The sequence below is a fragment of the Dermacentor silvarum genome, chromosome 2 (genome assembly GCF_013339745.2).
Source record: "Dermacentor silvarum isolate Dsil-2018 chromosome 2, BIME_Dsil_1.4, whole genome shotgun sequence".
NCBI classification, from domain to species: domain Eukaryota; kingdom Metazoa; phylum Arthropoda; class Arachnida; order Ixodida; family Ixodidae; genus Dermacentor; species Dermacentor silvarum.
The window spans coordinates 69590712-69610935 of record NC_051155.1 but is presented as its reverse complement, the minus strand read 5'-3'; the positions used below and the strand labels follow the sequence as shown (position 1 = coordinate 69610935).

The 20224-nt window shown below is 47.9% G+C and overlaps 1 protein-coding gene across 1 annotated transcript; it reads left to right on the top strand.

The window, feature by feature from the left end:
• Nucleotides 1-392: 392 nt before the first annotated feature.
• LOC125943453 (adult-specific rigid cuticular protein 15.7-like) lies at nt 393-3992 on the top strand. Its single transcript, XM_049662778.1, has 2 exons — nt 393-509; nt 3537-3992. The coding sequence occupies exons 1-2, from the start codon at nt 393-395 to the stop codon at nt 3990-3992; spliced, it is 573 nt and encodes a 190-aa protein (XP_049518735.1).
• The last annotated feature ends 16232 nt before the right edge of the window (nt 3993-20224 follow it).

Genomic DNA, 20224 nt, shown 5'->3' with positions numbered 1-20224 from the left:
GATGTATACGGAGATGGTGAAGATGAAAGTCAGGCATGTGTTGCGCTCACAATATATATATATATATATATATATATATATATATATTCATTTTATTATGGCGAGATTAGAAGGGATAATCAGTCCACGAAAATATATTCGTACAAAAAATTTCTCCTGAGTTATACATACTGTACTAAAATAACTATTTCGAAGCACGTAGCACGCTTCTTGTAGCACGTGCTTTGTTGGACACAAACCTTGATCGGCTACTACCAACCTCTCAACAGGCAGAGAGGTTGGCAGTGCATGCTTTAGAAAACACGAAGTGAATACTTCTAAAAACCACAGCACCCGCTGCCATTATTAGAAAAAAGGTAGTGCAAGTTATTTTGTTGCCGCAGGTTATAATGATGGCCTTGGCAACTGAATCCATTGGCGTCTATGGCCTCCGTCAACTGCCATCTCCCGACTATGAATATTACGATGTACCTGAGTTGCCTCTTACACATAGACGGAGTTCATCAAAGGTAAGGGATTAGCTGTGTAATGAATGTGCTTTTTCTCCTTCATCAGCTTTCTTACATTAGCATACAGCGCTTACAGTTCGCCTGCATTGGACAAGAATGATTTATTATAGGCTCGGTCGATCATAATTCTATGAAGTGTTTTAATAAATCGGCTTGTATTTAAGGGCATACTGAATTAGATGTTTGGGCCAACGGCGTGCCAGACAGGAACCGAGCTTTCTTCGACATTTAACTACAGTTTCTTGAAAAAAACAATGTGTTTAACTCTACAGGCATTCGCAATAACGATAATAAGTGTCAGCCGCGTGCGTCATCAGCAGTATTATTACAGAAAATGAAAGCTTATGTCCGTGTTGCATTGCGAGGCCCATAATTGGGAAGAGGCTGCCATTGTTCTACACTAAACTATAACAGGCTGCCAGTGATGCTACATGCTCTTGGCCAGAGGCGAATATTATTAGGAAAATCTTTATTGAATAGCCTTCACAAAGGGCCGATCTGTAAATAAATAAATCAATACAGCGAAACTCCAATACGTGATTCGCAAAGCTGATTATAAAGACCGGCACTGCTGCACGCGCATTAGAACGTTTTCATGAAGAATGGGTAACAACTTAAGTTACTAATCGTGATTATTTAAACTCTTCTCTCTAAAAGCTGTCACGCTGTGGCCGTACACGTTTAATTTCTGGAATTGCATCATATTCACGATTTTTTGTTTCTTCTGCTTACAACTGTACATTTGGCTGTTGTATGCGTTTCGGCAGCGCTGCATTCGAAAATAGCCGCTCACGTGGGGCTTCAGGTGTACCACCAGTGGAACATCGGCGTTTTGTGTACTGCCCAGGAGCATTTGTGTTTATGTGTATGCATTTGAACTCAAGACATGATGTCAATGTACTTATTTCTCTTATCATCGCTCAAAGGCGTGGTTGTATAATCTAGTGGTTACGACGCTCATCGCTGAAAACGTTTGTAGCGTTTTGCTGACATATGTATTGTACGAGAAAAGGAATTGCCGGCGCCGTTTGCAATCGCAGCATCTTGGAACAAGCAACAGTGAAAGTCTAAAGCTTTAAACTGTAAATTGTTCGTATTTTAGAACAATTTAGCTGTGAACATCTAGGGTTTACACAAACAGCATTGAATTCGGCACAACTGCCGTTTTCGATAAGACGCTTCAGTATTTCCTGTTTATGCGAAATACCGCTTTGTTGCTTCCGGCAGTAGACTGAGTCCTAAATCCTTAAAATCAGACAAGTGCACCACCTCTTGAAATGGTCTTCAGTCGTGAAATCTATGCGAAGTAAATAGTGTGGGGAATATTACTTAGCATACAATAATTCTAGAAACATAGTGCCCAGGCATGTTGCGCGACTCACCTCCTACATTTGATTGTCACAAGTGGCCTGACAAGCACACGCTGCATTACACCTATCGCGGCTGCTGTAATCCTTATCACATAGAAATGAAGTGAAATTTAGAAGCAGGTGTAGCTAAATGATTGCTCTTGCACAGAAGACTTGAGAAAAAAAGTGCCGTGTTGATTTAGACACTGTGCAGTTCTTCTACGGATGTCGAGGCTTTCAGTTAGATTGCGGGACGTGGCCGTGGCATACAGGTGGAAAAAAAATTTCAGGTTTATGTGCGTGTTAAAAACATATAATTATGAAAATTTCGTGAAGCCTTTCGCTAAAGCAACCGTCATTGGCAAATTTGCAAATTAGCAAATTGTGCATACGCATCCTATTCAGCCGGAAAAGAGAAACAATGGTTCAACGTTTCAGAAACCTTAATAGTATTACACAACATTTCAGGCTTCGGGTTCTGTGGTCCATTTGAGTCAAAAAGAAATTTCGCTCTCTTACCGGGCGACACCTGAAGTATTTTGGGCAATGGTCCTATTCACGTTGCAGCAGTTCTGCTTAGAAGTCAGGCAGGTCTATTTACTCAGCTTTATTACAAAACCAGATGCAGACATTCGGCTACGTTATCCATAATAATTGGATTAAATCACTTTTTTGATATTTACGATTTTGATTTAATTTTATTACATTAGTACAGTCGTGAGAAAAAGTGTACGGACTACAGGGTCGCCGGAAAATGGCATTTCTTCGTAATTAACAAGCATAAATTGGAAATAATGAGTACACTGAAAAGTTCGCAACGCCAACATTAGACTGCAGTTCTCAATTTCAAGTTGCGTTCATAGGCAGATGAAAAAATTTGATTTTTCGCACAACCCCTGGTCCGCATACTTTTTCTCACGACTGTACATCAGCACAGAACAGAATCTACCTAAATGATGAGGGTAGTAGGCATAAAGCTGCATTTTAGCAGCTTGACTAGCCCCTCCACTCCCTGGTCACAAAGTCAGCCACGAAAGCAGGCGGCGCAAAACAATTCAAAGTAACCGTCACTTTTTAACGCGATATCGTTAAGGGCCGCGTGTCGCAGAAAATTCGGTGTCGGCGTCGGCGCCGTCGTCCCGTGAGCAAAAAAATCTGTTATATATGTAGGTATGTGTATACTCCAGGCCTTGCTATATGACATGCGGTGTATATGTGGTCACACCATTTTATTACTATAGTTGCTCATACCTTGTCTTAGATTCTTGACAAAGTTCTTCCTCCTGAATTTGGAGAATGACAGGCCACAAACAAATGTCATGAAGCAAAAAAACACCGACAGCACATGTCTTTTATGTTAAATATTTTCATGCTGAAGCATTAAAGTGCGATAGAATGACATAAACCTGAAAATTGTGTAATTTTTTGACGCGGCTGTGCACGCCCTGCGGTAACGGCCCACGCCAGAGACCGCGTTTCTACCATAAAACTAGCCTTCGGCATAGCGTTCGCCGGCAGCGTTTCCCGGCAAACATTACGGTTACTTAAGCTCCAGTTGCCGGGAAGCGTGAGAAGCAGTCAGGGATATGTGAATGCTCTCGCTTTCCAATCTTAAAGGCGAAGCTTAAGCGTCCTCCGATTTTTGACTACTCAACGTTGATTTCATATTTGTTTGCAGACTGCGAGAAAATACAAGTTTGACTACAACATTGCCGACCACGAGGGCAACCAGCAATATCGGATCGAAAGGGCCGACACGCAGAACACCAAGACGGGCGCGTACGGATACCGAAATGTCAACGGGATCTTCCGCCACGTGAACTACATCGCAGACAAATACGGCTTCCGCACTGTGGTGAACACAAACGAACCCGGTACCGCCCCTATGGACTCTGCTGATGCCGTCTTCAACGCGGCTCCCATCAAAATTCTTCCTGTTAAGGCACCCCAACATTCAATAGCTGCCGAAAACATTTGGTATGCAGGCCTCGCAAAAGAATATGGCGGACGTTACGGCCTCCGGAACGGCGTACCTGCCCCTTCAAAATATCATCAGCAAAGGCAGCCTGAGGTTGATACCGATCACATCGGCTTTGCGAATCCAGAGCTGAACTCGGATTACTACTACGAGTAGCCTTCAAACGAAGACTCCCCATGCGACCGCACTTCCTGACGTCTCATCATGAAATTCCTTCTCCTTAACACAGAAAAACCGTTTTTTTTTTTCAAAGCATCTATGTCTAGTCTATCGCACAGCAGAAATATATGCTACAAACAAGTCATTGCATAAGCAACAGGCTTCCTGTGCATTTTGTAGCCTCAACCAAATATTTATTTCACGGTATGCCATAAGAATGTTTGAAGCTTAACAAAGGAGACATCAGCATGCAAAGTCGGATCCCCAGCTACTCCGATATCAAAAGCGAAAATGACAAGCGAGTGCAGTGTAGCGCCACCATTGATGTAAAGTTTTATATGAATAGCCTGCTCTACGTGCAACAGCGAGCCTGAGAAGGCACCAACTTGCAACTTCGAAACAGAAAGTAGCTTACGAAAGCCAACGCCAAGAAGTAAAAACCATTTCTTTGGCTGCCGTTGGTTGCCATCAGAACTGGGGTGTTCGGACGTTCTGTGCCCATCATCCGTGCCATTTGGCACAGGTTGCAACTGTGCGGCCTATCGGCTGATGGTCCGAGGTGAAACAACAAGCGCAGTTTGGCACGCTGGTTAAAGAATCTGATGTAAAATTTAAACAGCCACCCATCACTACAACATAATGCTGACCATGTAGCATGAAACGTAGGAATAGTCCGCTTTCTATAACGGACCGTCTAAGTGTGGGAATTAGATAGCTGGCTTCCCTTATTATCGATGTAAAATACAATTCATATGAAAGTGTATTCGAAATGTGTATATTTCAAAATGTAATATGCTGTTTCTTGTCGTCACGTTCCTCTAACACTCGCGCTGCTTAACCGTTCTTGTTTATTGCCATTTACGGCAGCAATACGCAATGCAGCAAAACACGTTACCTTTTTGATGTGTATTTGGCAATGCCCGCCCTGAGGAAGACTTCCAGAAGTAGCGTATTGATTGTATAAGAAAACATGTTCTGTCTACGTCTTCATAATTATCATTATATTATTTCACGGCACAACTCAGCGCCTAGCATCAATAAACGATCCTTACTAACGAAGCCTATTGTGTGAGTTTCTCTCGCCAAGCCAAATGCCTTGTTGCGACGCAACCACTCGGCGATGAATCTTCCTAGGGTGGTTTTGAATTACGGCGTATGCTGTATATGCTGTGTCAGCGTACTTGGATTATAGGACGCCGGCCAACCAACCTCTCTTTTGTTTATAGTGACCCTTTTCGCGGCGATCCCGTAGGCGCTGCCACGTTTGAACACGTAGTGACACGTACATTGCTTGAGTCAGCTGCCTTCGTAGCCTCCATATTTACAATGAATGTACATACATTACACCCGGTCCGTCTCTGGAAACCTCTGTTTCAGAAGATATCGTAGACGACACGAAGCTTTGGCTACAGCTTAAGAGGACATGTAAGTGCTGTCTGTGCTCTATAAGGTTTGTCCAAACGGTGCGAACAGCGTATATAGCACTTGTTCTAAAAGTGAGTCTAAAAATGTACTCCAAGCTATCCAAACTTTCAGCTTATGAACTTAATTAGGATCAGTGTCTCTTGCTCCTGGTTCTTTAATTGGAAAATACGTTGAAGCAGCACCTTGTAACGTTTCTGCATTAGTGAAGTTCGTCGGTACGGTAATTATATGATTAGTTTCTTCCTAATCGCTTGCCGTTGTGCTCAGTTACGTTTTATATGTTCTCGCTGCGCACAAAGCTTGAAACGTAGCTGTTCTGTACATTGTTATATCTTGTACCAAAGACGTATCATCGCTAGTAACTCGCTTACTCTTGTGGTCCGTCACGAAACATTCAGCTTCGACCATTCGTGCGCTATCGGTGCAGTACCGTCGTTTACTGTGCGCATACGAGGGGCTACACAAATGTTCCGGGACTTTGAAAACCACGGGTAAACTGAGTGTGGCACAGATTTCCGCCGCTAAATCTAGCTAGCAGCATGCCTTGTGGATCAGTGTGGTGAACAACTTGCATCTGAGCAGAAGTACTGTTTTGCAACCCAATGTTTCACTAATTTAGCGACCAATACGGCGGACTTCAAGCAGCAAAGGATATGGACCAAGTTTTGTTTTAAGCTTGGCAAAACTGCGGCATAAGCTCATCGTATCCTAGAGGACGCTTTTTGAAGTCGACGCCATGAGCCAAAAGGACGTTTTTATGGCATAAACTCTTCAAAGAGGGTCGAATGTGTGTTGACGAGGATGAATGTTCTGGATGCCCGTCAACGAGCACAACCCCGGAAACGATAGCGGAAGTTCGTAAGGCTATCCATGCATGTAACAGGCTAACTATAAAGGATGTTTGCGACATTGTTGGACAATCGTACGGCACAGTTCAGTGAATTTTGTCGCAGGTTTTGAACATGAGGCACATTTCCGCAAAATGCGTACCAGGACTGCTCAGGGACGAACAAAAGTTACACCGTGTTTATGTCTGTACGGAACTGAAGTAACAAGTCGGAGACAATCCCACATTCTTCTCCAGTGTAATAACCGAGGATGAGACATGGGTTTATGCCCTACGATCCTGAAACCAAACAGCAGTCGTCACAATGGAAGTCACCAAATTCCCCGCGGCTGACAAAGGCACGTCAAGTTCGTGGCAATGTGAAGTCCGTGCTCATTGTTTTTTTTTTCTACCTAAATGGAATTGGCCACAAATATTTCGTACCTCCTGGACAAACTGTGTATAGCGAGCTTTACTGTGACGTTTCGAGGCGTTAAGATTGAGCATTCGTCGCAAACGTCCGGAGAAGTACAACAACTGGCTTCTTCATCACTACAACACGCCCGCTCACACATCACTCCGTTGTTCGACAGTTCCTGACTTCCAAACAAATAAAACTATTGCCGCACCCACCCTGCGCCCACCCTTTTCACCTGACCTTTGGTTTGGCACTCTTTAAGAGATCCAGTCGGAATTGCAGGCGGTCCTCAACACACTGTCGCCTGAAGCGTTCCACGAATGCACGGAAGTGTGGCAGAAACGCTGGGATCGGTGTATACATGCTTAAGGGGAGTACTTTGAAGAAGACAGTGCTGATTAGGCGTTATTGTCAGCACATTTTTTAATGGCTGAATTCTCGGAATTTTTGGGTAGCACCTCGTATAGTGCGCATATATTCAGGTGTGCGCCCTTTCACTTATTCTTGACACGTTGGCGAACGAGTGGGCTTAAGGTTATGTGTCAGTTATGGTAGATGTGTGCAAATACTGTGCGGGAAACCTACTATAACAGTTAGTGGCACTACTCTATTTATCATTGTTTAACGAGCGGTACTCACTCTTTCCGAAGTTCCGAGGCTTAAACCCTTTCTTTGAAGGTCAGCAATACAACGCTGGCGGATGATCAAATTTCTGTATCCTAGAGGAAAGCCGTACATCTCGAAGTGCCGGAAATACGCACGAACAGTTGATGCAGCGGTTCCCGAACTTGGCCACACATATAGATTACATTCCTTAGTATGACAGTCACTATTTTTGTAGGCAACTACTGCGCACGTCTTCAATCCACCGCTCCACATTTTGCAGCTTCTATGGAGCACAGTGCAAGAGCGAAAACTCAGTTGTATTTTAGACAGATGATCGCACAGAAACAGAGCAGAAGCGGTAATGGTTTCGTATTCGTGCGCTTTCGCTGAGGCAACGTGTGGCGCACCGCCTAAAGCGCCATCTCGTTTCTCGAAAACAAATTGTTCCACGATAATTTCAATAGGGAAACGCAATAAACAATACGGAAGAAGCCATTCAGCCAAGTTTACAGAGATATCCGACAACGACGCACTATGCTGGGCTGTCAAACATCAGGCTAAGTGATCATGGACGTCGATGCCTACATTCGTGCGCAGAAGCCCTACAGCTCAATCTCCTGCGCATCCACAGCCACAGAAGTATTGACTCCCGTCGCTTCTTCCACAACGCGATAACAATAAATACATGTGCTGTGACGCTTTCACTAACTGGACACCGATGCGCCCACTAGGATTTCCCGACAAAAGTTGTCGCCGCATTGATCCTTTGGAGATTATTGGCGACGTTAATGCGATTAACAATCTATCATATGATCAGTGTACTTGGGGATATGTGTTATATAATATGATGATTAGTATGAAGAGAAGTATGGCAATATAGTCCTGCGCAATCACGCAAGGTGGAGGAAAGTTTATGAACGGAAAGAAATTTGACATCCAGCCGCATGTAGCACGAAGCTACAAAGGAAACCGACATGGCGTTGCTCCGAAACAAAGCGTTGTAGCTGAAGAAAAAAACGCTCGCCGTGCGGCCATGCCGTCACTAGTATTATTTTGAAGACAAGCTTGATGATGTATTTCACCGTGAAGTATTAGCGAAACCATCATTGTTTTCTTACCTCCCTCAGCAATTTGGTCATTATGGAGACTTTTTTTACTCTTTCACTTTCTGTTAGGTATTACAGTTAGCACGAGTTAAGTCGTTCGCTCGGTTTGAGCGGTGAATTAAATTTTATGCGTACGTGCAAATGACCCATTGAGCGAAATGCAGCAGCACTGACGTGAAACCTGGGGAGGTGCGAAGCATGCAGCGACGCACCGCTAATGGGCTCATATTGCCTTAAGCAATGGCTCATAACGCCGCAAACGTGGCCTCCCGATTACGACGACAGAAAAGAACTGAAATTCTACGCTGGAATGATGAGCGCCAACGCAGCCTTCTGTGGAGGACGACGACGAACGCGGAAGCGTTGGCACGAGAACGTGCCAAGCGCGAGCACGAGCCGCTTGCTTACCGTGACTACGACGACGACGAGAGGTGACGCCGACAGCCTGGGCGCATAAGGCCTTCGCACCTAAAATTCATCCCGGACGAATTTTAACAGCGGAGCTGTTTAAACCGGGCGTAATGTGCCTTCTGCATTCAAAAATGCGGGCCGTTCCTGGGGGCAGTGCAGAAACGGTCAAAGAGCAATGGCACATACCCCTGCGAACTAGCGAAGCTGAGCCTGGCTAAGTCTAGCTAAGCATGGTTCGGACTACTAAAGCATAGTCAGTCATCGATAGGCAAATGATAGCTGTTGCGTCTGACGCCTGTGGCGTCGCACCAGACAAGCTACGGCGTTGCATGAGACGCGCTGCGGCGGCGTTGCATCGAACGCGCACATTTGCAAGACGGCGCCGCCATTGTGATTGGTGGACTGCGAAGCCCCTGGTGTCCGGGTCGCACTCCGGCAGTTTGCCAAGGGTAGCGCCCAACGTAGCCATCTTCAGTGGATCTTGCCGTATCGCATCCTCGTCGCCAATTTGTTGTGACAGACGCCGAGACGTACTCGAAAAAACATCTTTATTCCAATGTCTGCGTACTGGCAGCGTCCCAGCAACCAAAGGCCTCACATCGCATCATAACATCGGATTATATAGCCAACAAACAGTCTAGCGCATGCGCAGAACAAACACTCGTCAATCCCACCACTCACAATCGCGGCGCCGTCTTGCACATGCGTGCGTTTGATGCAACGCCGTAGCGCTCTGGTGCGACGCCACAGGCGTCCGATGCAACATTAGCCAAGGAATAGCTGATCGATATTCGATCAATAATCAATTCAGGCAAATGCTGCGGATGACTTGGGAGTGCTTAGCGTAGCCCAAATACGTGACCAATACCTTGCGATAGCCATTCAATAGCTAATCGATAATCGAACAATAATCAATAAATTCCGGAAAATGCTGGGGATGACTTGGTAGTGCTTAGCCTAGCCCAAATGCGTGGTCAATACCTTGCGATAGCCAATCAATAGCTAATCGATAATCGACCAATAATCAATATATTCCGGAAAATGCTGGGGATGACTTGATAGTGCTTAGCCTAGTCCAAATGCGTGGCCAATACCTTGCGATAGCCAATCAATAGCTAATCGAAAATCGATCAATAATCAATATACTCCGGAATATGCTGGGGATGACTTGATAGTGCTTCATCGTCATCATCAGCCTATATTTATGTCCACTGCAGGACGAAGACCTCTCCCTGTTATCTCCAATTACCCCTTTCTTAATTCCGCTAGCTGATTCCAACTTGCGCCTGCAAATTTCCTAACTTCATCACCGCACCTAGTTTTCTGTCGTCCTCGACTGCGCTTCCCTTCTCTTGGTATCCATTCTGTAACTCTAATGGTTCACCGGTTATCCATCCTACGCATTACATGACCAGCCCAGCTCCATTTATTCCTCGTAATGTCAACTAGAATATCGGCTATCCCCGTTTGATCGCTGATCCACAACGCTTTCTCCGTGTCTCTTAGCGTTAGGCCTAACATTTTTCGTTCCATCGCTCTCTGTGCAGTCCTTAACTTGTTCTCGAGCTTCTTTGTTAACCTCCAAGTTTCTGACCCATATGTTAGCACCCGTAGAATGCAATTATTGTACACTTTTTGTGCACGGTAGTGCTTAGCCTAGCCCGAAAGCCAGGACTACCTAGGTGTCCATCAGCTCCGCTGTTTCTTTAGCATTGCGCCTGCAGTGCAAGCTACGCAAATTTTTTCTTCAGCTACGAAGCTTTGTTTCTGAGAAACCCCGTGTCGGTTTACTTTGTAGCTTCGTGCAACGTAGGGGTAGATGCCATTTATTTTTTTTTCTTTCATACGCAGTGGTGCATTCGGCAGTTACCGAAGCTAGCGTCAAACTGGTTAATCGAAGAGCTGCACATACCCAGTGTTAGCCAATGGGATTGTACCAGTGGCACATACCCACTGGCTCTAGTTTGCGTGAAGCGAAACTGTTCAACCCTGGCACGGATACCGAAAAGTGCATGAAGTATCCTAAAAATTGTAATCGCAGTCAAACTAATGTGGGGGTTGTTTTGGAACCGTACAATCTAATCTGTCATCTACGCGCAGTTGAATATGCAGTCACACCCAGAGTTACGCCATCACAACGGCACTATGAATGACCTGAAGTCATGGGCGTTGAGTTCCGCGAGGTTTTCCATGCACGCTAACGAACTGTGGGATTTTTTCTTCTCTTTTGTTGTTACTTAGCTACACGCATAACTGCTGCTTTCACACTTGAATTGTGCTGTCCCCCCACTTGTTGTTCACTGCTACACATGTATACCTTTTGATCAGGCGAGGAGCAAAAAGCGCGCGTCGAGCCTTTCCTCCTCTCTGGCTTGTGCGAGGAGGTGCGACGCTGGTTATATTTGTTGCTGTCGCGTGCCCAGCGCAACGATTTCGAAATGTTTTAGCTCCTCCTCCGTCAAATGTATGTGATTTCAGTTCCTACAGAGTCGTCGGGGAGCCACCGCTGTAGCCTTCCCCTGAAGTAGTAACTACAATGTACGGAAATCGTCTCTTGGGTGCGCCGACAAGCGAAGTGCTTCATCAGCCGCATTGTGTGTACGTATCGTGAACTATTATGGTTGAATCGGTTTTCACTCGACAAAGGGAACCGGCGTCTGGGGATTGCCAGCGTCAATTAGATAGTTATGTGCTATCTGATCGCTTGGCGTCGGAGCTAAAACATAAAAGTGCATTCTTATGTACGGCCAACCCAATGCAACCTCGAAACATGTAAGCGCCAATCGTTACAAAATATTTGCGTTAGCCACCAGTATCTCTCGCACGCATTTGAAGTCTATTAAACTTGAAATCACTATGCTGTGCCTAGGCTAGCCTCCTGTGTGAGGCCGATGGCGTTACTCAACACAGCGATCACTACGGTTGGTATACAAGCATCATACATATACACTTTGTGCTTTGGCATTGGGTTTTCGCCCCGTAAAGCAGTAATAATATCCGAAAGCGATCGCATAAAAAGGATCCGCCGACTATATGTGAGGGCACAATTTCCGTATGACGGGTGAGTGCGCCGTAGAGGACGGGACGAACAAGACGTAAAAAAAATCGGTTCTTGTCCTCTTCTTTTCCCAGAAAAAAAGAAAACGAAAACGTGCTAACGCCGCAATAAGACCTGGCATGGTAATGCCGCAAGCTTTGATCATGCGCTACATAGAACAAACAGATCTACAACCCCGTATCTAGCACTGCTTCGGACGCTCGTACAGACCACAGATGTTCACTCTACAACTTAACAAGTTTGATTAGTACTGTACGGCTTGCTATTATAACTAACAAAATCAATTTTATTCGCGGGCGGAAATCCCACTCAACCTATGAGTTAGACACGCAATGTATCTACAAATAATGTGGTGGCCTGTCAATGTCAACCGCACAACTTTTTTCCGCAGTAGAACAGTATACCGACGATGTGGCAGTCGTCATATGTTTCGAAACTACTCCTTGCTTTAGCAGCAAGGAGTACAGTGAGAATGCTGCAATAAAGTCACATTATTCAAACTGTAGTGAGAAATACGGGCGCCAGCAGAAGACGAAGAATAAGACGTTTGTTGTTGGTACTCGCGCTCGCTCCGTTTGGCCGTTGCCTGTTTCGGCGCATTCATAAAAACGCCGAGCGTATCTACTACTAAACGCGCACTATCAATTGGTGGAGCGTGCTGGTTCCCATTTCATCCTGGAACTCCGTACCCGGACTCTACCCCCAGCCTCGACAATGCCTGACGACGTGCCCCAACAAGGTGCTCCCGTACCACCGGTGGTCACCTGCTCCGGCGTACCCCGACTTCGTATGAGCGCGTAAGCGCCCACAATAAGTGGTATGACGGTGACAAGCTCAGCAACGTCAACTTTTACCTGGCGGGCGTTGCACAGCTATGCTTCCTCAACCACGAAGCTGATATTGCCAATTGGGCATCCTTTAAAACGAGCTTCGCGGAAGTCTTCGGCCGTCCCGCTGTTCGCAAGCTCCGCGCGGAACAACGCTTACGCGGTCGCTCCCAGCAATCTGGCGAGTACTTCACGTCCTACATTGAGGATATTGTGGACCTCTGCCGTCGCATCAACCCTGCTATGTCCGAAGCTGATAAAGTCAGACACATCATGAAGGGGATTGAGGACGACGCTTTCGAAATGCTGATTGCCAAGAATCCCCAAACTGTCGCAGACGCGGTTCAGTACTATCAGAGCTATGGCGAGTTGCGGAAACAGCGCATTTCTACTCGACTCCCGAGCTCTGACCCGGCCGACATGTCGTCATTCACTGTAGGCGCCGTTTCTACTCACACCACAATGTTATAGCAGCAGATCCAGCAGTTCTTCCGAGAGGAAGTGGCACGGCAATTGTCCCTTGTTCCCTGCGTCCCGGCCTCAGCGCAGGGACTTGCTCCGGCGCTACGACAGGCCATAGAGGAGCAAATTTCTGAGACGCTACCAACCACCTTGGTAGCGTCTTCCAGCATCCGCCTGTTTGCGCTCCTCTGACCTACGCTGAAGTCGCACGTAGACAGTCACCAACAATACCGCTCAGCACAGATCCTGGTCAACCAGCAAATGCCTTCTTCGCTGCGCGTGCGCCTGTCCACCCGAACCCGCCACCTTTTCGCCGTCCCGCGCCGCCGTCCACTAATCCTTGGCGCACCCCGGACAACAGGCCTATTTGCTACTTCTGTTGTCTGCCTGGCCATGTCGCACGTTTATGTCGTCGTCGTGGCTTCCGTCCTAGTGCGGGCGAAGACAATCGGGACTACTTTCGTTCTGAGCCACCGCGCCCGATGTCCTCCCATTCAACGATGGACACCTGCTCACCGAATCGCCGTGGCTACGACGCACGTCGGTCGCCCTCACCACGTCGCCGTTCACTGTCCCCAATGGTGTGTCGCCCCGCACCAGTCCAAGCGGGAAAACTAGCTCTCGCAGTTCCGGAAGCAAGAACTGCGCTCGTGTCGACAACTTCAAGGCCTCGATTTCTACCTGCGAACGAAATAACCGTGAATATCGAAGGTGTTTCTGTCCAAGCACTCGTCGATACTGGTTCTGCTGTCTGTGCTTAGTGGAGAAGTGTGCCGCAAGTTGAAAAAGATAACGATACCGCTTTCCGATATCTCTCTGCGTACCGCGACCGCGCACCACATTCAACCTTCAGTGGCATGCACAGCTCGTCTTGTCATAGAGGACATTTTGTACGCAGTCGAATTTGTCGTTTTTTTCGCCATGTTCTCATGACGTTCTTTTGGGTTGGGACTTTCTCGCTGCTAACCATGCCGTTGTTGACAGTGCGCGTGCCGAACTTGAGTTGTCGCCGATGTGTGCCGCCACTTCTGACAAGCCACCTTCTCGAGTGGTCGTCGCCGCGGACACTGACATCCCTCCTTTGTCTTCTGTTTTTGGGCCACTTTCTTGCGACTCTGCTTCCGATTCCACCGCCCTGTTTGCGCTCTCCGAAGCCTTCACCTCTCGCAAGCACTTCCTCCTCCCTTTTGCAGTTCTCACGGTCGAAAACTCTTGCAGCGCCATTTACGTCACGAATCGGTTGTCTTCCACAGCCACGTTATACCGTGGTGAATGTATAGGCCGGCTTCAGGATATTGATTCTGCCTACTCTACTCAACTGCCTGACGACGCGATAGGCCTTCTCGTCGACACCATTACTCCTGCTACCTCCGCCGATTCGTCTTCCTCAGAGGCATTCCTCCCGTCAATTGATTCCACACTCCCGACTGCACAGCGTACCCAACTCTTGGAGCTGCTCGCCCGCTTTCGGACGTCGTTCGATCATAAGCAGTCTTCCTTGGGCCGCACATTCACCATCGTTCACCGCATTGACACTGGCACCCATGCACCCCTGCGCCAGCGTCCATACCGAGTTTCTCATGCTGAGCGCCGTGTCATTGATGAACAAGTCAACGACATGCTTCATCGTGGCGTAATACAGCCTTCACACAGCCCTGGGGCTTCCCCAGTTGTGTTGGTAAAGAAAAAGGACGGTAGCATTATATTTTGCGTTGATTATAGGCGTCTTAACAAGATCACACGAAAAGATGTTTATCCGCTGCCCAGAATCGACGACGCCCTCGATTGCCTGCAAGGAGCAGAGTTCTTCTCCTCTTTGGACCTTCGATCTGGGTACTGGCAGGTCCCTATGGATGAACCTGACCGTCCCAAGACTGCTTTTGTAACCCCAGACGGTTTATATGAGTTTAACGTGATGCCATTCGGCCTTTCTAATGCGCCTGCCACCTTCGAACGTCTCATGGACAACATTCTTAGAGGCCTCAAATGGCATACGTGTCTGTGCTACCTGGACGATGTTGTAGTCTTTTCGAAGGACTTTGCCTCCCATTTGAGTCGCCTCGCAAGCGTCCTCAGTTGCCTTTCAGACTCTGGATTGCAGCTTAATTTGAAGAAGTGCCATTTTGCCGCCCGCCGACTTTCCATCTTAGGCCTTGTTGTCAGCAAGGACGGTGTGCTTCCCGACCCTGCAAAGCTTCGCGCCGTCGCCGAGTTCCCCAGGCCGTCTACGCTGAAAGAACTCCGTAGCTTTATCGGGCTGTGTTCGTACTTTCGCCGATTCGTGCGTAATTTCGCGTCCATAATCGCCCCCTTAACGCAGCTGCTTGCCGCCAGCCAAGGCATCTCGGCATGGTCTACAGCTTGCGAAGACGCGTTCGCCACATTACGCCATATTTTGATATCCCCACCTATCCTACGCCACTTTGACCCAGACGCTCCCACAGAAATCCACACGGACGCTAGTGGAGTACGCCTCAGCGCTATTCTTGCCCAGCGTAAGTCTGGCTTCGAAGAGTACGTCGTCTCTTACGCTATCCGCACTCTCACCAAAGCGGAAGAACTATTCAGTCACCGAAAAAGAATGCCTTGCAATCGTTTGGGGAATCACCAAATTTCGACCTTACGTATATGGCCGTCCATTTGATGTCGTGACTGATCACCACGCCCTGAGCTGGTTGTCGTCGTTAAAGGACCCCTCTGGTCGCCTAGCTACAGGAATATGACAGGAATACAGGAATATGACATCCGTGTTGTCTACCGGTCCGGCTGTAAGCATTCGGATGCCGACGCTCTTTCGCGCTCGCCACTGCCCGATGAGGATGGTGCTGCGTCTGTCTCCAGCTACGATTCTTCGTCTCTTACATACACCGACATGCAAGCTGAGCAACGCCACGATCCTTGGATAGCCTCTCTTCTGGAGTATTTATCTCAGCCGTCACCACACACCACCGACCGCTCGCTTCGGCGCGCTGCTTGTCACTTTGCCATCCGCGATGGGCTTCCATACCGCCGCAGCTATCTCTCTGACGGCCGTAAATGGTTGCTGGTGATTCCTCGGCATTTACGTTCCGGCATATGTGCCTTTTTTCATGCGGATCCGCAATGCGCCCATGCCGGTGTACTAAAGACGTATGCACGCCTCCGGCTTCGATGCTACTGGCGCGGAATGTACCGCTTCGTTCGCCAGTACGTCCACTCGTGCTCCAAGTGCCAACGCCGCAAGAGCCCACCTAACAAGATTACAGGGCCGCTCCAACCATTGTCTTGTCCCTACCGGCCTTTCGGCCGTATCGGCATCGATTTTTACGGCCCTCTACCGTACACTCCAGATGGCAACCGCTGGGTTATCGTCGCCGTGGACCATCTCACGCGCTACGCCGAAACTTCAGCGCTTCCGGCGGCCTCAGCACGTGAAGCCGGCTTGTTCATCCTTCGCAACCTTGTTCTTCGACATGGTGCGCCTCGCGAGCTACTGAGTGACCATGGTCGTTCATTCCTCTCCGAAGCTGTAGAAGCCCTCCTTCGGGAATGCAACATTGTTCATAGAACTACAAGCGCATATCATCCGCAAACGAATGGTATGACTGAATGCTTTAATCGTACTCTCGGCGACATGCTTGCCATGTACGTTTCCGCTAACCACACTAACTGGGACCGCATCCTTCCCTTTGTTACGTATGCTTACAATAGCGCCACTCAGTCTACCACGGGCTTGTCTCCCTTCTTTCTTCTTCATGGTCGCGAACCTTCCTCGTTTATGGACACGATTCTATTGTATCGCCCCGACGCTTCAGAATCTACTCCTCTATCCGAAGCCGCCACTTATGCCGAGGAATGTCGTCATATTGCCCGCTCACTTACCGCGCAAGATCAGGCCAGCCAGAAGCATAGTCGCGACGCAGGCTTGTGTTTTACATCATATTCACCTGGGACGCTGCTATGGCTCCGCGTTCTCTCCTCTACTCCCGGCCTTTCAACAAAGTTCAGCTCAAAGTACGCCGGCCCTTACCGGGTTCTCCGACAGACATCCCCGGTCAACTACGTCATTGAGCCTATTCACCCATCTACGGACCAACGGCGTCGCGGACGCGAAACTGTTCATATCGATCGACTGAAGCCGCATTACGACCCACCAGTGCTACCTGTTCCGTAGGTCGCCAGGATGGCTCCTTTTTCGCCGGGGAGTGATTGTAGTGAGAAATACGGGCGGCCAGCAGAAGAGGAAGAATAAGACGTTTGTTGCTGGTGCTCGCGCTCGCTCCGTTTGGCCGTTGCCTGTTTCGGCGCATTCATAAAAACGCCGAGCGTATCTACTATTAAACGCGCACTATCAAAACTAATTTTCAGATATACAAATCTGATCTACGAGGCTGATTCCAGGCTCGGAAACGAACACAGCATCACGCTTAGTGATCCATCCGCCTTAACGCTTAACAACCAGCACAGGTGCCGCCAAGCCAGAGGCGGAGACTGGCTCTAATACAATTTGACCGTAAAGTTTGTCGAGTTGTCTACGCAGTGCAAATGCCACTTGAAGGTTCTTCAGAAACTTTTCCGTCGCGTTTTCTGTGAGCTCTACGCCTACAGGTTCGACCATTCTGACTCCATGACTTCTCTCTGAAAGCTTCATCACATACAGCATAGAACTTGGTTAATATAGCGTGGATTGTTGCCTCAGTGGTTTGTTCCGCCCATGCAGCGTAATTCCCAGTTTTTCGAACCAGTTTCTTCGCAACAAACTGTCTCTAACTCCGCGTGCCACGAGCAAGGGTAATTGTGCGACGTTATTGTTAGAAAAAACAGTGATGAGCACAAAGCCTAGAGTATCTAAACCTTCTCCTGACCATGTCCGCTGAGCTAGATTGCGTCCTCTTAGTACCATTGCGTCGTCAGGCGAGGGTCGAGTGAATGTCGCTCCCCTTATTACAGAGGACTGCGCCTCTGAGTTTACTTATATCTGCAGTGGGGCCAGAATTGGTTCAATCATCGTCGCCAGTACCTTAAGCTCCTTTATTGCATCTCTAGAACGCTTGGCGATGGACTGCCAGTGAGGCCGACTGAGTCGCCAGTTCGCAGTCACTGGCGGCGCCACTTAATCAGACTCGCCTTTGCTTGCTCGCCAGGGGTCGGTATACAATAGGCTGCCTCACCCCTTCGCGTGGGTGGAAGGTATTTCCGTATGAATGAAGGGAAGTACTCGGTCTTCATCGCTGCAATGACGCATAAGAGGTGCTTGATGCATAAAATCGGCAAAATTGCTAAGAATGTTTGCTCATATGTCACTGGCTGCGAAATCTGCCAGTGGCACAAGTGACATACAGCCATAAGCGCGGACTACGGGGGGACTGGAGGGCTTAAGCCCCCCCCCCCCTCCCCCAGAGATTAGCGTGGGGTCAGCCTTCTTTTGTACGTTTTGGTCAAATCACACACTGACGTTATCACTGAATGAGAAAGATAATCTTACGTCTGTACTTTAACGTGGCGTTTTATTTTTCCTGGGGACACATCATGACTTAAAACGGATACGGTTTCATTAGGTAAAATACGCGTATTCCAGTGATATATCGCGAGAAAGAGGGGCGAGTGAATCAAGAAGTTAGAACGTGCAAGAAATGGCTGCACGTTAAAGGGATGACCAAGGCGCGAGAAGATACGATGGGTGGGCCTGATGTGGGTGGGAAAGCAGTCCAAGCAGCCTTCCAATTTATAGTAAGGGCAGATATTTTAATGTTTTGGATGCAAGGCGTTCAAGAGTAATTTTTCGTAATGAAGCGGATTGCTTTGTTTTGGACTGACTCGAGCTGCTGATGAGGTACGACTGTACCTGGTTCCAAATAAAAGACGAGTACTCCATTTTAGAATGAACAAGTGTCGTATAGGCTAATAATATAGTAGACTGGTTTCCCGAGTATTATTACGCCTGATATAGCCAAGGGTTTTGCACGTGCTCCTAGTAATCGCATCAATGTGTTGATTCCATGAAACGTTTGAAGATAAATTAATTCATTGACGTGCGTCGGTGCCCGCCTCGGCTGCGGGAAGTGGTGGGTTCGATTCCGACCACCGCCTGGTACCAACTGGTTCAAATGTGCACAAGTATCCCCGGGCCTGGCGTTCGGCTTCCTTTAGGGGTTATACGCTTGGGAAAGGAGCCTGCGCCCTAAATTCTCGTCAGAACCGTCGTGAGCATGCCATTTATTGATTATTGATCAATTAGCTTGATCGATCAGCTTATTGATTGGCTATCGCAGTGTATTGACCACTATTTGGGCTAGGCTATAACTACCAAGTCATCCATAGCATTTTCCGGAATTTATTCATTATTGATCGATTAACTATTGATTGGCTATCGGAAGGTATTGGCTACGTATTTTAGCTAGGCGAAGCACTATCAAGTCATCCCCAGCATTTTCCAGAATTTATTTTTTATTGATCAATTATCGAGAAACTACTGATTGACTATGGATTGCCTACTGATGACTGGCTAAGCTTAAGTATTCCCAACCATGCTTAGCTAGACTTAGCCATGCTCAGCTTCGCTAGTTCACAGGGAAATATGCTTGCGCTTGGACCCTTTCTGGACAACCACCAGGATCGGCCCGCATTTCTGTACACGACCCACGGACTAACGGTCGGCTTAAACAGCTCCGCTGTTATAGAAGAAAAGGAGGTTTGGGGTGCTCCCATAGCAACCATTTCCCATGTGGCGCCCAAATGCACTTATTTAGGTGGGGACGCCTTCGGGTTGGGGACAAACGCCCCTTTCCACGCACTGAGATCCCATAATGGCCGAGCACCAGGCCGGGAGCGTGCATCTACCTATTCTACCGGTAGGTACCCGGCGGCAGCATTTGCCTCCCACAGCCCCGGGGGATGCGCTTCAACAAGGCCGCCTGTGGTTGAACAAGACGCGCCCAGTGACAACCTGTGAAATCTATATTGGGCCCCCTTTCGAGATGTGAACCCCCACGACAGTCGAGCACCGGGCCAGGGAGCATCTCTCCCCATCAGAAAAAAAACCGGTGGGTTTGCGGGGGAACCAGGATTTGAACTCGGTACTGCCGTATCGCATCAACGCAAGCCCGCTCAT